Source organism: Sceloporus occidentalis, unplaced genomic scaffold (assembly GCF_023333645.1).
Source record: "Sceloporus occidentalis isolate IW3139 unplaced genomic scaffold, rSceOcc1.0.p SCAF_5, whole genome shotgun sequence".
In the NCBI taxonomy this organism is placed as follows: Eukaryota; Metazoa; Chordata; class Lepidosauria; order Squamata; family Phrynosomatidae; genus Sceloporus; species Sceloporus occidentalis.
The window spans coordinates 50,155,906-50,174,903 of record NW_028316985.1 but is presented as its reverse complement, the minus strand read 5'-3'; the positions used below and the strand labels follow the sequence as shown (position 1 = coordinate 50,174,903).

The following is an 18,998-nucleotide window of genomic DNA, read 5'->3' as shown; positions in this document are numbered from 1 at the left end:
CTGTTACCTGGCAACAATAAGAGAAAGGGATGGGCATACAGTATATTCAGAATTCATCAGCTCAATCATCTAGCAACCAAGGACAACAAGTACTGCTTATCAGGAGCAGCAAAGTAAGACAAATGGAATTTCACACCAGAGACAATTAGTGAAATAAGCCATTTGCATTTCTCTTCACCCTTTATTCAATCGATGTATGCAGTACTGTATTCACAGACATGACATAATGCAGTGGCTCAGGGGTGTGCAATTAAAACTTGAAGATATAACCTGCCATTGCACAGTAATTATTACTTGCCTATATGCAATTCTGTACATTTTATCTATCTATGTAAAATTTTGCTAGGCACTATCTAACTGTCTGTATATACAGACAGCCTTGCTTGTTACCCTAAGAGGTCAGAGGCCAAAGACATTGAATTATTATCCTAGGTTTTAAAAAAAGTCACATATTCCCCACCCACCCCAAATATTTTTCTCCCCTCTTACATTCCTGATTATACCTTTTTCCCCTGAATGTGTGAGGTAGCCCAGGAAGAAGAGGTGAATCTATGCAAAATACACATGCAAACAGAGACATAGTCATTAGTCTGGAACAACTTGATCTGCTTTCTTATATGCAAATACACTCATCCCTTCACATCTGTGGCTTTGACTTTTGTGGATTCAATTATTCACGGATTTTATTAATATGTTCTCTCTAGGAATATCTCCAGCACAACTCTATGGTCAACTTTAGCCAAAAGTCTCACTGAAGGACCTAGAGATTCCTAGAGAGAATACTCCATTAGGCATTTGTAGCTCATCCAGCACAATCCTGGCCAATGTTGACCACAGAGTTGCATGGGAGGACCTAGAGATTCCTCCAGAGGTGTTCTCTCAGGTAAAAACATAGCAGAAGCAGCAGCAGCTTCATTCATTTCACATAGGCCTGTTACAGACTGCCAAAATAAAGCTGCTTTGGGTCTCTTTGGAGGTATGCTGTTTAAATGATGCATGCATCCTAAGAATCTGGAAGCTGCACCAAAGCTGCACTCATCAGAATGGAGTGTGGCTTTGGCGCGACCTCCGGACTCTTAGGACCCATGCATCATTTAAATAGCATAACTCCAAAGGGACCCGAAGCAGCTTTATTTTGGCAGTCTGTAACAGGCCATAGTGTTTTTGCTGGGGTTTTTTTATTATTATTATTTGTGCTTTTTTCACATTCATGGAGGCCCTGTGCCCCTAACCCCAGCGAATATGGAGGAACGACTGTAGTTAGAATTATAGGGTGAATTGTAGGCTACTATACACTATAATAAGAATAATTCCTTTTGCAAACTCAGATGGTGAACCATCACACGACTGCAGTTATAACAGAGCCACAGAGAAAGATTAATTGCTTAATGTTTTGTGAGATATTTTGCCTTCTCTGTCAGAGTGCTCTAGTGCCACAACAAACTACAAATCTCAGAATTCCAATGCATGCATTGAGCCATGACAGTTAAAGTGGTGTCAAACTGCATTATTTTTGCAGTGCAGATGCAGCCTTAATTGGTGTTTTGAAAATCTGGCAACCCTAGATCAACTGCTAGTGTGGAGACATTTTTAATTATTTCCACATCAAATGTGATATACTCCCTTCTTGATTATTATTTAGAAACACAATGTAAGTCTCTAGACAAAAAAAAAACCCTGAAAAGCATTATACACATACTAAAATCATTTATACTTCTCATATATTTATAAGATCAGTATTATTTAAATTGCAGCAGAAATTTAGGCATAGCTAGTAATAAGGAAGTCTGTAATTTGTACTTGCAGATATGTATAGACTGTGGTTTAAAGACAGAAATGATTATGTTTATAATCCAGTTTTAGAACTTTCAGAAAACTGATTTGAATAATGACCTAAGACTTAGAACCAAAAAGGTTAAGTATTTGAATGTTCATTTCCTCACAACACAGAATAAATTAGGGTTATTTATTCTGTAAATATGATTATGAATATATATCTTGGAAAGATTTTTTCCTTAGGAAGTATATTTTTTCTTCTGACTATGCTAAAGTGTACCATTTATATCTCACCACAGGATTTGATAAGCTGCTCTTTTAAGAAAGAAATAATGTTTTGACACAACAAACAATGCTTCTAAAACTGTACCACATAATTTACCTTATTGGCCTTTAACACACTACCACTGTTTATTTTGGAATATGTATATTGTGTAAATATGTGCACATCCAGAGGATCACATCTCGTATATAATTTAGAACAGCCTGATGACTCAATGTAGACAACATAATATCCTTTCCTATCCTAATGGGCATGTAATAATAATAATAATAATAATAATAATAATAATAATAATAATAATAATTTTCTAAGTGAATTTATCCCCTATCCAGGTATTGCTGCTATTTAGAAACCCCATTCACAACATTAAACACAAGTCATTCCAGCAAAATAAATAACACAGAAATTGTTAAATTAGTTGAAAGAAAAACACACAAACTCACTGTGAGAAAGGCAAAAGTAAGTAGGACAAGGATGGACAATGGGCTGTGCAACATATCTATCCCCCAAGGATATTTTCCTCCCAAGACCCAGTTTTTCACTTTTTAAATTTTTAAGTTGATCCTCCTCACTAAAAATGTCACCCATGTCTCCAAGGAGGTGAAGAACAATTTTATGAAGCTTTTGCTCTCCTGGGATGTTTTAAGCCCAGCAGAGGTCTTTTTAAAATCAAAAAATAAACTAGAATTCTTCTGGACTTAAAATATCTCAGGGAGGGAAGAAATGTCAAAATTGCATTTTACTTTCCCTAGGGGACGACAGACTACCACCATAAGCCCGGCAGCAAATCAGAAGTAGTTGTACTTGTTCAATGTTGTATCCATAAGTCATAACATAAATAATTAAAATATGCATATTTGTTAAAAGAGGAAAATTTAAAAAATACGGTTAAAACATATAAAATGCAAGGCTGTTATGACAACATATGATAAAAGTCCACATACAGTATTAAAACTGGGAAGGCCAACTACAGTCTGGCCAAAGATACAGCAGATGCAACTCCCTTTCTGATTTTGACACTACCACCCCCACATACCCCAGATAGTTATTTGATAAGCAACGTAACAGGAACACATCTGGCAATAAATGATACACTAATTTTCATAACGTGAAAAAAGTTAACAGTAATCTGACTCAAGAATGTCCTTGTTTTACTATAAAAAGAACAATGTAAAACATAATGGATCATCCACTAGATCCAGAACACAAGGACAAATAACATTTGTATCGAGATACACAGAAGGCATAAAATCAGAAATACTTCAGGGGCCTAGGCAGCTTTTGTGTAGCTAGTCAAAACCCTGCCTCATTGGCTAGAAGGTAGGCTTCCTCAATCAGATACAACAAGGTAGTTCTCTATTTGGTCTATCCTGATAATTTAAAAATGTTCCCCCGTGCATACTGCTCCAATTCGGGATTTCCACCCATTGTTCCTGCCACTGGCATTGCATGCAAGCCACAGTTGGGATGAGTTGTGTGCCACATCTCTGTATACATGTCCCATTCCTTTCTGTCAGAACTTTGGTGAATACAGTTTTGTGGAGTAACTGGGCCAGTATGTCCATCATTCCCTGTACAGGTGAGCCCTTAAGAGGCAATGGAGTGATGGCATCCAGGGTAGGGATGCCATAACCCAGCTGCAGGCGGGACAATCCCGCTTTTGGCGGTGCTGGCCTGGCCCTAGTCTGGTTTCCCACCAAAAGCGGGATCGTCCCACCCACGGCCACCTCCGCCCCCACGCGCACCTTCTTTATGGCCGCGGCTGCTCATGTCATGCAGCCAGCTGGCCACCCACTTCCATGTCTGCCTCCTCCTTTGCCTCCTCCTTCTCCTCCACCCCTGTGCATCCCCCTTGCCTTGCAGGGCCGTGCGTGGCCGCCTGGCCACCCGCCTCCTCCTCTGCCTCCTCCTCCGCGACTGCGCCGAGCAGTTGCCCAGGTGCGGCTGGTGGAAGCGCACGATCGGCTCGCTTACTTGTCTGGGCCCTGGCCATGCACCGCCCTCAAAAGGGAGCTCGTTCCCTTGAGGAGGCTGAGCCTCAGAAGAGGAGGAGCAGAGGAGGACTCTGGGCCAGAGGGAGGGGAAAGGGCTCTTTGGAGTGAATTACAAAGAGTAAGAAGAGCAGGAGCAGCAGGAGAAGGGGAGGTGAGTGGCCATTTCAGGTCTCCCTTGTTTTTTATTTTATTTTTTAAACAATGTTTTATCATTGTTTTAACAATGATAGTGATGATGATGATGATTGAGGATGGTGATATTGATATCAGCCAGTTTCTGAGGCCTGTGCTCACTCTTTTTGAAGTTGAGATGGTGTGACTTTCGAAAATGCATTTGGGTGCTTTGAATGCTAAGAAGCCTGGCTTGCTTGGACAAAGATAGTGATGATTATGAGGATGGTGATATTGATATCAACCAGCTTCTGAGGCATGCGTGCACTGTTTCTGAAGGCAAGACAGTGTCACCTTCCAAAGTGTGTTTTTGGTGTATTTTTTGTGCTTTCCCTTGACCAAATACACACTTCTGAGAAGTACAGTTGGTTCAAGAAAACTGAAATGGCAAATCCACTTCTTGTGAAACCACCTGTTCATGTTCAATATGCATAATCATGTTAAACCATGCTAAGAGTTAAACCCAAGGAATTTGGTTATGGAATAAGCCTCTGAAATATGCAAGAGGCCATGTTAAGTAAAGCCATGTGAAATGCCCAAATGTGCTGTCGTGTGGGGGTTGGCCAGAAAGGGAAGTACATTTCTGCCATCTGACTAGGAATAACACCAAAATGTCCTCCATTTTGATCATGCCTAAGAAACATGCATTTATATTAACATTTTTAAAAAAACTATCAAATTTTTTTGTGTGTCCTCCATTTTAAAAAAATGTGTCCTACATTTAAAAATGTTGTCCTACATTTGTCCTACATTTGTCCTGGTTTGGAGGTCCTGACTTATGGCAACCTTAATCCAGGGACACATTCAGCTTGGGGGCTGTTGTACCCACCTTCCAGGTGAAAGGGAGACCACATAGTGGTTTTGCCCATGTGGCATACCACTTCAGCCCTTCATGGCTTCCCACAGTAACCATGGTTGGCAGGCTGGTCATCTAATGCCTGGATCTGGTGCCCTTTGCTTGGCCAAGCCTCTTCTACTGCGACTAATAATGCTGTGGCCTTTTTTTTTTTAACCATGAAAGGATGATCAAATCACCTTAGAAGGCAGTTAAAAGTCATTCAAGAATTATGTTAAACACAGTTTTGTTGTGGCTGTAGCTGAAAAGGCTAGGTGAAGAACGGGCAGTAAAGGAACACAAACAAACATGTTTGGTTTGTGTTCCTTTACTGCCCGTTCTTCACCTAGCCTTTTCAGCTACAGCCACAACAAAACTGTGTTTAACATAATTCTTGAATGACTTTTAACTGCCTTCTAAGGTGATTTGATCATCATTTCATGGTTAATAGCCACTGTGTATATTTTTAAACTAATGATTTCTTAAAATATTTTTATCCTGTCCTATATCAGGGACGTAGCCAGGATTTTAGGAAGGGGGGGGGGGGTTCCAGACTAAGTGCCACCATTATAATGGGGCTTGGGTGCGGCGGCGCAGCAGCACACACCATTCATTTTTCTAACGGAAGGGGGGGGGTCTGGACCCCAAGATCCCTCCCCCCCCCCTTGGCTACATCCCTGCCTATATCATGGGATCTCAGGATGAGGTACAAGTGGAATAATATTTAAAAAATTAAAATAATAAAATAATTTAGATGGAATAAAATATATTAAACAATTTAACAAATTTAACAAATTTTAACAAATTTAACAGTTTAAAAGATTAAAATAATTGCACATGTATATTTGAATAGTAGACCCTGAAAAGTTTAATAAAATGTCTTTGTTTTTACTTGAGACTGGAAAGAAATCATCGGTGCCACTCAGACCTCCACGATGAGAGAATTTCTGAAATGGAGTACAACAGTAGAGAAGGCACACTCCCATATCTTGTCATGATTTAATGTTCCTATAGGTGGGACCCAGAAAAGGGCCCTTCCCAGCAGATCTCAGTCCTCAGGCAGGCACCCCATCAGGTATGGTGGCCCCAAGCTAGTCAAAGCTTGAATGTCATTACCAGCAGATGAGGGGGGTTTGAACTGCACTGAGTGACACTCCAGAAAGGGCCAGAATAGACCAGCCAGTAAAGCCAGCTTTGTACAGCTTGAGGGTGTGGCATTTAGACAATGCATATCCCAAGACATCCAGAAGCCGCCCTGGCCAATCAGATGTGGATGACTTCAAGATGCTCCAGGGATGTGGCGTTTACATGCCACATGCCACCAAAATGGCTTGAAGACACTCTGGGGTTGTGGCTGGGCCACCTAAGGTGATTTTTTTACTGGCCCAAAACTTTTTTAATCCTATTTGGCCTGGCTCTAGGGTGGATTGGAACTGTGGTGTGTGATTGTTGCGGCGCTGGGCCAAATGGTGCCGGGGTAGCCCCTATCCATCCTTTTGTGGTGGTCTGTATGGCCCCAGAGTTGTTACCCACTGGGAGACTTATAGAACTTTGTTACAGAACTTTTATTTATTATAGAACTCAATTATTTGGGTTTTTCTTTTGCCGTTCATGGTAGCCATAGAACTCTTATTCAGTACCACATGCATAACTTAGTTGGTTGCTTTTCTTTTATCCTTTTAAATAGTTATTGAAAATATTCTGCTTTTTGTTTTATGTATCTTCAGGTTTTATATTTAAAATAATGAGAAATACTTATTACATTGTACTGTTCCAGGACCTCCCATGAATATCAAATCTATGGATGCTCAAGTATACAGTGGTGTAGTAAAATGGTGCATCTTACATAAGATGGCAAAATCAATAATTGCTTTCTGGAATTTATTTTTGTTTGAATTTTTTGAAGCTGTGGATGGTTGAATCTGTAAATGCAGAATCAGGGGATACAAAGTGCTCACTGTAGTTGCATTTGTACTAGTAATACACAGAGATCTCTGATTACACCACACATTTCGCCACTCTGTCCCCACATACCATTAATCCATTTTCAGGGCATTTTCTATTTTCAAACCAATAAAACTGGTTCTATGTATGTACAAGACACTATACCCTGCAAAGATATGGTTAACAGAAGATAGCATTTCCTCAGTTCTTGATTACAGAATGCCTCTTTTTTGCCTGAGATACATTGCTAACATTTTAAACACACAGTTACTAGGTAGTACAGTTTTCATATCAGTATCAATCTGAGCTCCCACCAGTCCACACAGCAGGTTGATTTTCTTGGCACTATCACAAAACTGCACGATGAAAAAGTAAAAAAAAACCCAAAAAAACAAAAACAGTTGTTGTTGTTATTGTTAACTGCCTTAAAGTCAATTCATCTGACTGGAAACCCAGTGATGGCTAAACATAATTATCCACGTATATTCTCCACTCAGAACATGGCACAAGATCCAGCTTACAATACAACAACATTTGTTCTAGGTCACCAGACATGGGTTCACTTCAGGCATAAAGGATTTACTTCAGGCATTTCTTAACCTACAGTATCCACACAAAGTAATGAAAACACTGATAAACAAGACAGAATGGCAAACAGCAATAATCCATAGCAAAACAGACTCAGCAGAGAAAGCAACAAAACAGTCATCTGCTGTTCCCAGATAAAACAATTTTGTGGACTATAACCCATCCTAGAAGTAATATTTCCCTTTCATAGGTATTGGGTTATCACCTTGAATTTAAAAACAACATCTGTATTGTTGTAATCAACCAGGGACTACCCTCCCTTCAAAGAGGGAAATAGGCTAGCTTCTATGCAAAACAGTGAATGGACAAACATCTGACATTAGAGGTGGCAAGATGCAGAAACATTTTAATCTCACAGGATACTCCAACGTTGACCTGCAAGTTGCCCTCCTTTGCAAAGGAAATTTCAAAGGGAAATTCTAGTGTGAAATTGTTTAAACAGAATTTATCAAAGGCTGAGTCCATATATTTGTAGGCTTCAAGAGAGACAATGGTCCCCTGTGTTTCTACAGGTGGTAAAATAAATATCCTGAGATTGGTGACTAGATTATCACAGTTTACCTCCACTGTGAATTGTTACTTTGATAAACATAAGCATTTTGTATCTTGCTGCCATTTGATTTCACTGTTGACAATTCTTTCAACAGTACCCATACATGTGGGTATGTGTGTGCATATGGCTGTCAACTGAAACCAAAACTTGATACATTTGATAAAAGTAGACCCTAGTCCTTAAAAGCTTATGCTACAATAAAGCATTTATAATGCAATCATATCATGTAGACTGAGAGGACTATTTAGAGGAGCTCTAGTGTAGTGCTTTGATCATTGGACTATGACTCTGGCAGGGACGTAGCCAAGGGGGGAGTCCTTGGGGTCCGCCCCCCCTTCCATTAGATACAATGAATGGTGCATGTTGCCATGCCACCTCACCCAAGCCCCATTATAATGGTGGCACTTAGTCTGGACCCCCCCTTCCCAAAATCCTGGCTACGTCCCTGACTCTGGAGACCAAGGTTTGAACCTTGTTGACCATGGAAACCCACAGAGTGACCTTGGGCAAGTCACACTCTCTAGAGTCAGTGGATGGCAACGGCAAACCCCTTCTGAAGAAACTTGCCAAGAAAATGCATTCACCTTAGGGTTGTCATAAGTTGGAAATGACGTGAAGACACACAACAACAACAACAACAACAACAAAAATCCAAGTAATCATTGAGAGAATGGCTGTATTTAAGGTGCCATAAACTTCAAAGTTGCTTTTACTGCTATAGCCTAATGAGGCAACCCCTCCAAAATGTAAATAATCCCTTCCATTTTACCACACATCATTGCTGTTTAAAGTACTGCTGGCATTTTTCAGGAATATAATAATCATAGCAAAGAGATGTATGCGCTCTTTTCCCATCCCAAGGATTTTAGGGTCTAGTGCTAATTCAGTAAAAATCTTTGCATATGGGGAATCTTGCTTCGATTAAGTTTGATGCTCTAGGTTAACTTTAGGTTTGATGGTCTCATAATGCAAAGTGACATGCTACATTGCATTTCTGTACAGTATGAACGTATGAATAAATCCTTCAAATTTCATAACCCAGGTTCCATTCCATGACATTAGGGATGAAAATCTTCATTTATCTTGTTCTTGTAAATTATAGTAATTTTGAAACTTTTCTCCCTGTTGATTGAGATTATGAAAATTTCTGCACATTTTAATGATGGGGGGGGGGGGTTTGAACATTTGTTTACATAAAATAGATTATATTTGAGGGAAAATCTGTATATTTTGTACAAAACACATTTTTTCTGTACAAATTGATTTTGCACAAACAACATTCTTGCAAATTTTTAAAAAATAAAAATCATAAAATGCAAAACTGAGGTCATGCAGTTGACTTTTTTCCTTGCCAAGGATGAGAAACTGTCAGATGAGAAAATTTGTCAGTATTTTTTTCCATCCTTTTGTGACAAAGTAAAAGTTTTTAGCGAACTGTCACTAGTCTTTAGCTACACTGTTAGTATAAAATGACATGGTTGTGCAATCTGCTGAATGGCAGGCACAAATTGGGTTTTAAATGATCACATGGGAAGCAGCATTTATCATAAAAAAAATTCAATGTGTGCAATGTTTTGCATATGCCACACACTAGTTACACAACCATGTTGGCCTCTGACAGAATGGATGAAAGTCACCCTGAACTGACATATCCTGTGGCAGTTGTGTAAGCTGCCTCTATTTTATTCATGTGGCAGGATGTTTAACACACATATATTAGAGCTATTTCACTCAGTGACTGATGTTTTTATACTATTCTTCTATTTCAATAAATATTTTGTACTACTTATATTTTATCAAATATAATTGTTACATATAAGCTGTAATAGAACATTTTCAAAACTGAGGGAATGAACAATTTTTACACAAACAAACAAACAAACAAACAAATAAATACATTCTGTATAATTTCTCGAAATTACTCCCACTCAGCTTTGGCAGAACACAAATTCTAAGTAAGTGGCTGCAGCCCTAATATAGGTTTAGGTATCCACCCTCTTTAATTTATCTATTTTTAATTTTCTTTCTTTTGCTTCTTCTAGGAGATAATTATGAATGTTTTGGTAGAAATTGGTGGTGGCAGCTAAGGATCCTTTTAGGTTTCTGTCATGACCCTAAATTAAACAAATATATGAGTCTTCAAAACCGCTCAGGCTGCAACCCTGTACCTAAGAGGTGGCCAACGTCTGAGTTGATGGGTGTCATTTGCCCCTCTACTGTACCTTCACCAGCTGTAACCCTGGAACTTGAAAAGACTGCCACTCCTTTAATGTTAAGTCTCCTTCAGTTCAGTTTGCCCATCTCTGCTATATGTGGGAGTAAATCCCACTTAATTCTATGGGGCTGACTTCAAAATGGACACAAATGCAATTATGCCTCCTAATCTAGTCCAAGAGTGTCAAGACTTGAGCCTTCCTGATATTTCATATTTCAACTCCCAGAGGTTCCTCCCAGCATGTTTAATGTTCAGGAACTGTGGGAATGATAGTCTAAAACATTAGACGGGTTAAAGATTTATCACCCCTGATTTACTCAGTGAGGCTGTCCAGATAGTGTTGACATCTATGGGTGATTCTAAAAAGTTACTCAAACCTATGTAGATCATGCCCTTATATGGTAACATCTGTTCCTGCTTCATTTACTCCACAATTTTTGATAAGGCTTCATTACATGTAGTGTGAGGGGCATGGATGTATATGTGGAAAATCCAAAAGTCAGTTGTTAAAGAGCAGAGTATGCCTGATAGCAGTTACATTTTGACATATGAAATAAATTAGTTCATGCTTTGCAAGACTTTGATGGAAGTGGGTTGTGTGAAATACAAAAACTCTTATTGTACTTCAAGCACATGAGTAACGTTTACAATCAAGAGTAGCTTTAGTTTTCTTTGGTAATTAGGCTGAATTTGGCCATCAAATAAACATGGCATCAAGGCCCTGCATCTTTTATTTCAAAAGAAGAAAAGTGCCAAGCTGATAGGAAGCAATTCGGAAAGATTTTTTACTACATGATCAGAAACTTTACAAGCAAAGCAACCAGAATCAGTGGCCAGGGCTTCCAATTTTATTTTTCAAATAATTATTTTAAATATTCATTACTTTTTTTTGAAATAAATCATCATCCCATGGCATGATATTGGAAGAATGATGTAATTAACTCCCAGTGTATTACTAGCTGGTAATGTTCTTTTGTTTAAATTTTAAATACAGTTTAAAATGTTGGAAAATGACCAAACATTCTACAAACAATATGCTAAAAGAAATATTTTTAGAAACACTAAAAAGTAACATTATTGGTCATTATTCTATTTTAAAAAGTAGCATCATTGGTAGTAAAGATACTCACAAAAACAACAGGTAAAGGTAACAGCATTATTTTTCATGCCACGGATAATGAGAAGAATCATGAGGCCTTCCAGAAGTTGTTGGACCACAAGTCCCAGCCACCCAAGTCAATGTTGAAGCATGCAGGGTGTTGCAATCCCATAACATCTGGAGGGATGCATGGCTCCCACTTCTGTTAAAATACATTGTTTCTAAGCTCTGGCAATTACTAGCTTTGAAACTTTACTTGTAGTATAATAAGCTGAATGCCTGAAATGAATATGACATTGTAGGTGACATGAGCACATTCATATAATGAGATTTTGCATTTAAATCACACAAAAATCCAAGATATGTAGAACATACATTAGGGCAGGATATGGTCCTTTGAATGTTATTCTCAATGCTCGTACCAGCAGCAACCGTCATCTGAAAAAGTGTGCAACAGAGAGTCCACTGAATGGAAAGACTTTGTTGGTAAAACAAAACATTTTTTTTAAAAAAAAGTAACAAAGAAACATCAGTGTTTTAAATTTTCACCCAACTGCAATGGTCAACCACACTGAAAAGCTCAGCTTAAAAAGAACTTTGAAGAACAGAAGTCAATGTAGAAGATATACAATAATGACTATATGTTGACTACATTATTAACACTGTATGTGGAATGTGATATTAACAGTAAAATGCTGATTAAAAACGTTTAGATAAATTAAGAGTCGTATGCAATATGCATTGAGCTTCATTTGGAACACTTCAAATATTTATAATAGCCTTTTAAAATTTTGTTTAAGGTATATTGGTGCTGAGGCTAACAATATTCAAGCAGTGAAACTTTTTGATGAGTATGGACATCACCACCATAGTGACCCTGACCAAAGCCACCCTGACTTTCCCGTTTCCTTTAAGCTTAGCTGCAATCCTCATAGTAGCATTGGAAGGAGAATGAGGGGTAAAATGGATTTTCCTAGCAACCATGTTTTGAGCTTTCTCTGTGAAAATACAAACATTTTAGGGGTTGCTTGGTTTCAAATGGGCACTTAAGGCCCACTTTCTATACAAAAGGAATATTTCTGTTAGATATGAATGGTTTGGCCTGAAGAAGATGGGCAGCAAGGAATGGACTCTGGCTGCTCTGCCTTGGGTGGGCCACAATCAGCCTGGGACTGTGGTGACCACATGGCCTGCTCTCAAAGTGGGCTGCTGCTGCAGTCCCAAATGACAGCTTTGGTCCCAAATGGCAGCTTTGGTCCACCTTCGGCAGCCTTGGAGTGGCTTACGGATGCTTTTGGGGTGTACATCATCTGAATGCCACACCCTCTAAGTGGCCAGAAGTCGCTTCTTTTGGCCCGTCTGTTTTGGGCCTACATCAACTGTTTTCATGGCTTTGGAATAAAGTGTTGTGCTACAAAAAGGAACTCATGGTTGATATCAATAATCAACCATTAGAAGGTGTCATGAGTGCCTACATTTCAAAATTTACACTATGCTGCTGGATATCACAGAATAGTATACAGTCAACTGAATACTGGTACAAGAGCACCACCATGATATTGCATAGATTTTATTTATCTTAACTGAACGTGCATAAGAAAACATCAGCCTACATTTGCTTGTATCCCATGTCCAAATCAGTATATTTGGCTATTCATAGCAACATCATCAAGTATATGGCACTTTGTGCCTCACATATTTATGAACATTACACATCAAGAAATCATACAGATATATTACAATTTATTAATCCATCCATCCATCCATCCATCCATCCATCCATCCATCCATCCATCCATCCATCCATTTTTTTAAAACTGGATGTAAAAATATATATGTTGGACTTGTTAACCTCTTTATAAAGTTATAATAAAATATTAAGTACAGTTGGCCCTCCTTATCCACGGATTTGTTATTCAGGCAAGATATGTCTTTCATATTCAGGACAATTATTAAATTTTTATAACCTCTAACAAGTCCACATTGGTTTAAAAGCTATAAAATTCTGTTTTGACATTATTGTTAAAGAGACGCTGAGACAGACAGGGATGTGGAAAGGGTAAAATTACATCTAGGTGTTTGCAGAGATTTAGAACTACACATTTCAATCCACCTGAATCTGCTCAAAATCTTTTTTTTTTCCTCCCTGAGAGATTATATCACAAGGTACATCTAAAGGCACAACATCTTTTAAAACCACTTTTTAATTAAAAGAAAACATCCAGGTTTGGGAACAAAAAGTTTGAAAGATGTAGGATTAAGTTCTCAAAACAAAATTGTCTACTCTGAATATTTTAGAGAACAAGAAGTACAAAAATTTTGTGTATGAACAAACTGTCCATATATATTCCTGAGTCATGGCCCCTCAGACTGTAATTGAAGATATATGAAGTTTAGTTTTCTACATCATGTACATTAGACTCATTAGGCTAAATCCAGTGGCTTATCCCAACCAGAATAGATAGACGGAATCAACTATCGAATGCTCAGGTCTACATTTAGGCAAGCCCTATTGATTCAATGGTACTATTCTTGTAGAAACTAGCAATTGGATTGGCCCATCTTTCCATCAAAGGCAAAGACTTGTAGCCTAAATGGTTCACAATGTCATCAACCACAGGAAAGTCATTCATGGTCCAAACCACAGTGCAGTTCCTGGGAATTGTAGTTTATTGCGGTACCAGAACTTTCTGACAGAGAAGGCCAAATGTCTCACCAAACTACAGTTCCCAGAATTCCATAACATTGGGCCAGGGCAGTTACATGAGGTCTCAAACTGGATTATTTCTGCAGTGTGTTTTGGAGCCATGTGTTACAGAAAACATAAAAACGAGAAGTTGGTTTGCTTAAACCAGATCTTTGTAATACTGCTGCTACCCCCTCCTCTTTGCTTCTACTGTCCTAGCACTTGCAGAGAGCTTGCAGCCTTGGCTGAAGGCAGATGCTGTACCAGTGTTGAAGGTTCAGTGAAGTTACAATACTAAGGCAAGAGAGTCATTGTGCCTTCAGAATTTTCATCACACCTGATTCGTTAATAATCTGAGTCATAAAACTCGGCATCCCCAGGCAACAAGTTATGAGGGCATGGCTTCAACTTTCAGTGCTATTTTGTTTCAAGATGCGTTATCCAAGAATACTAAATGTCCTTCTCTTTTCACCCTTCGCTATTTCATGGATTTTATTCCTGCCACAGTTTACTTTCCTTTGAAATGTTTTGTTTTCATCCCAGCTTCAATTCACAGTTTTAGACCAAGTGGGAATTGGTGGAGTTTTTTGTTGTGTCATTAAGTTGGCTTTGACTTATGGCAACCCTGAATGATCCACCCGGTCTTCCATAAATATCGATCATCTTAAAGAACACCCAAATTGCTCATCCCTTGTCTCTGTTTTGGTCATTGTCTGATTGTTATTAATCTATTTTAAATATTTAATTATGTCAATTTTAATATGTTGACTGTTTAATATTATTTTAGTGGGGGAATTTTGGGGGGGAGTAACTAATGGGACATATTTTAACTGTAGGTTGTGTTTTATCTAATGCTGTGAGCCACCTTGATCCTACGGGAAAGGTGGCATATAAATAAATCTTTATTATTACCTCGATATCCTGTCATCAACAAACTTACTCTCCTCCTACAAACTCAGGGTTGTGGCTTCCTCATTTGAAAGCACAGGATTCAAGTGTGTGTTACATCTGATTTCACCCTAATCACCCTATGGAAAGCTCCGGTGGCTTACTGATGAGCTTAGCTGATTATTTGGTATCACATATTATTCAAGTTCAGAAAATAAACTCATTAATTAAATGTGGGATATATATAGTTAGTGATGGGTCTTCTTTCTTTCTGGCAGGCAATCCCTATAGACATCCCACTCCCACAACACCTGGCTCTTAGAAAGGACCCCTTAGAGCAAGCAATTTGGATGAAGAAAAAAGGCTGAGGCAAGCATGTGGAGCAAGGATGGGGATCAGTGGGGGTAACATGGCAACATCCTTCCTCTTTAGGAAGCAGGACCTTCTGCTCTGCTCTTTGCTTTCTGAGTCACAGTTGATGACAATGATTTAATTTTTATACCTTGTGTATATATTTGAGTGACTTCCGCCCTGTCCAGATCGACCAAAAAGCACATACTGAGTACGTGCTAGGGTTGCCTGGGAGTGTCCTTTTCAGACGCTCCCTAACCCTAGTACATACTCAGTACGTCAAAATGATGGCGGTCTGTCTACACGCGCGCCAGCATTTTGATGCGACGAACACGTAGCGTCCGCACGTCCTGTTGCGCTTGCGATGTCACGAGTGTGCCATTTGCGCACTCAGGCGTCGCAAGCATGACGCAAAAAGAACCTGCTTTGGCGGGTTCTTTTTCCGCTGCCGGGAAGCCTCGCCGTTTGGCAGCTGAGGCTTCTCGCCTACATTTTGGAAGAGAAAATCAGTGATTTATGTGTGTGTGGGGGGGGAGGGGTATGAGAAAATAAATGTTAGTACTTCTAGAAGGGCAAACTGAGTCTCTCTCTCCTCTTTCTAAATGCAGTTATACAACAAATACAACTGATTTGCTTAGTGAAAATGGCATCAATAATTGTCTATAGTTTTCCCTTACCTGGAAGGTTAAAAACCACAGTATCTGAAGTTTCATTTACATGGTCCTTGCACAGGACCCAGAACTAGCTTTCATTTGCTGACTGATGTGTTTTATACTGCCCGCTCTCTTCAGGTCCATCAAAGTTGCTTTTGCGGCTGTCGTCTTATCTATAGCAGTCAGCTTGTTCTATGTAGACACTGATCTTTTGTGGTTAAGAGTACTGAATCAAGCAGACTGTTTTTGTTTCTGACTCCTCTTCCTTCAAAAATAAATCACTATTTCTTTTGGCTTTTCTCCTATCATCCTTAGCCAGCCAATTAACCTTATGCAAATAACCTCAAACCATTTATTTGGGGGGGGGGGAAGGGGGGGAGGGAGTGCCATCAAAACCAATCACATTATTGTTGTATGGCTGTGAATCCCAGCCTTTGAGCTTTTCCTTTCACACATCCCATCCACAATATTTGGACTGATCTTTGCTCTTCCAGCTCTCCCATCCTCCCCAAAGTCTCCTGCACCTAGGGTTGCCATAAGTCAGGAGCTCCAAACCGGGACAAATGTAGGACAAGATTTACAAATGTAGGACACTTTTTTAAAATGGAGGACATGCCAAAAATAATGATTTTTTTTAAAAAATGTCTATATAAATGCATGTTTCTTAGACATGGTCAAAATGGAGGACACTTTGTTATTTAATAACAAAAATTAAAAACCAAGGCTGGGTTGAATATATTTAAAAATAAAAAAAAACCTTTCCCTCCCCCTGGCCCAGAGGCCTATCCTCCTCCTTTGCCTCCTTTACCTCCTGTTCCTCCTCCTTTGCCTCCTCCTCCTCCTCCAAGGCTCCTGACACTGGCCAATGGCAGACTGGCACTGGAAACTAGGCCAGCCCCTGCTCGTCTGCCATTGGCCAGAAGGCTTAGGAGGCGAGTGCTGCCCCTTAAGCCCCTTAAGCTGTGCTGGGAGGGGAGGTGGAGGAGGAGCGGTGGAGGTGGAGGGCGGCGCGGCACGGCCATGGAGGAGGAAGAGGAGGTGGGTGGCCGGCCAGCCGTGTTAGCGGCCGTGGTAATGGCCGCATGAGCGCACCTGGCCCGGAGGCTGGGCCTGGGACAAAGGCCCCAATTGGGGGGGGACCAGGCCGGGGCAGGCAGGGCCCCCCCAAAAGCGGGTTTGTCCCGGGGCCCGCCGGGATATGGCATCCCTACCTGCACCTTCAAAAGGCTCCTTTCCTTTCTCCAGTTCTGTCCAGTATACTTGGAACTCCTCTGCAAAACATCACTAACTTACTTGGATATTAGCAGTGAGGCTTAAATAAAATATTTAAGCACTTTTTAAAAGCATAATCTTTGTGTCTCCTTAGCAAGAAATATAATAAGAATTAAAACTATTGGCTTGACTTTCCCTTTTATGGAAGAAGAATACACTCACAATATACAGAAAAAAAAGAGAATATATTTGATTTCATTCCTTTGCAGCATTACTACCTGCAGGGAATCAGGATAATTTCCTATTTGGTTCCCCAATCTAATATATTCAGACTTTTCCCCCACTGCATGTTCAGCTGAACTATAAGAAAGAGAGGATCAAATACTCACAGCTAACAAGAAGGAATTTCCCAAAAGTGATTAGACGTGCTTCACAGGTGTGCCTCAGCAGAAAGTAACAATGCAACCAGATGCACACAGTGGGAAGCACTGTAGTACAACAAATTTGTTGTTGTTTGAGAACTACTACATTCAGAAACTATCATGAGGCTACAACTGAGAGATGAGGCATGTATCTGCTGACTTTATCTGTGTCTGAAATGCATCAATTTTGGTTAGATATGCACATGCTTTGAAGATCTATGATTTCATCAGTGTGTACACTGTTCAGCTGTTCATGACTAGTGAGGCCAATTTTATCACCTGACAGCCCACCCCCTGATAATGAGCCTTTCCGTGCTCAGCTAGTGTGGGCTACTTGGGTGGTCACGGAAGACACATAGGCTGCATCTACACTGCAGTTTGACACCGTTTTAACTGCCATGGTTCATTGCTATGGAATTCTGGGATTTGTAGCTTTGTGAGATATTTAGCCTTCTCTACAAATCCACAACAAACTACAAATCCCAGGAATCCGTAGGATGGAACCATGGCAGTTAAAGTGGAGTCAAGCTGCTTTAATTCTGCATTGTGGCAGCAGCCATGCATAACTTACTCTCTTGGTACAATCTTTAAAAACTTGTGCTCAACCAGCATAACCTTTGAGAGTCCAAGTTCACTTTTGTGCTACGATGAAGCAGCAAAGTAGGACTGTACAGGGGAAGATGGAGGGATGACAGACTGGCATATGGGATGGATGCATGATCATTTGCAACTAGCATTTCCATCCCTGTTATGTGTACTTGGAGAAATTCTTGAATTCAATTGGGGTTATTCTCAAGAAATTATGGGTACAGGGGGATATCATGACAGTTCAAGGATACAGTGGTGGCTGGGAATAAACCATTACTCCTTCCTGTCAGCAATTTGCTTGTATTGTTCTCCTCTTTATTAGAATGAGAATGAGTCATATCTATGTGTTTCATTTTCATTTGTTTGGTTTAGCCATATATAACTCTGGGAGTGCATTGTCCAGTTGTCTCAATTGGAGGAGAGTGCACCCTGCCCCAGCCCAGGGGACCTTTATCCAGAGATAGGGAAAATCTGGGTATAATTTTTTGTTTAGGAGACCAATTACAGCATTCATTGTGAGGAGATGCTGAAATCCACCAGCTAAAGGACTATGGTATCTTTGTTGTAGACAATTGAATTTATCACTACTAAAGCTTATCCTATAGAATTGATGTATGTCACTTTTTGGTATTAAATAAAGTCTTGGTGGAGGCCTAAAATTAAAGCTAGATCCAGCCCAGAACGCCTGGTGTAGCTCTTCACAGCAAAGGTGAAAGAATGGTGAGGAGGAAAGACAATGA

General features: G+C 39.8%; 1 protein-coding gene across 8 annotated transcripts in view; it reads right to left on the bottom strand.

Annotated features, from left to right (window-relative positions):
* LOC149312139 (liprin-alpha-2) overlaps positions 1-18,998 on the bottom strand; it is a 318,268-nt gene that overhangs the window by 133,368 nt on the left and 165,902 nt on the right. For 5 of the 8 annotated variants that reach the window (XM_089524024.1, XM_089524025.1, XM_089524029.1 and 2 more), the window contains one exon: positions 11,834-11,896. The exons of 2 other annotated variants lie outside the window; for them this stretch is intronic. In XM_089524024.1, the coding sequence (XP_089380150.1) occupies positions 11,834-11,896 (63 nt within the window). Of the gene's footprint in view, positions 1-11,489; positions 11,509-11,833; positions 11,897-18,998 lie in introns of those variants that run through there. One more of the 8 variants, XM_089524031.1, reaches the window with a different exon arrangement.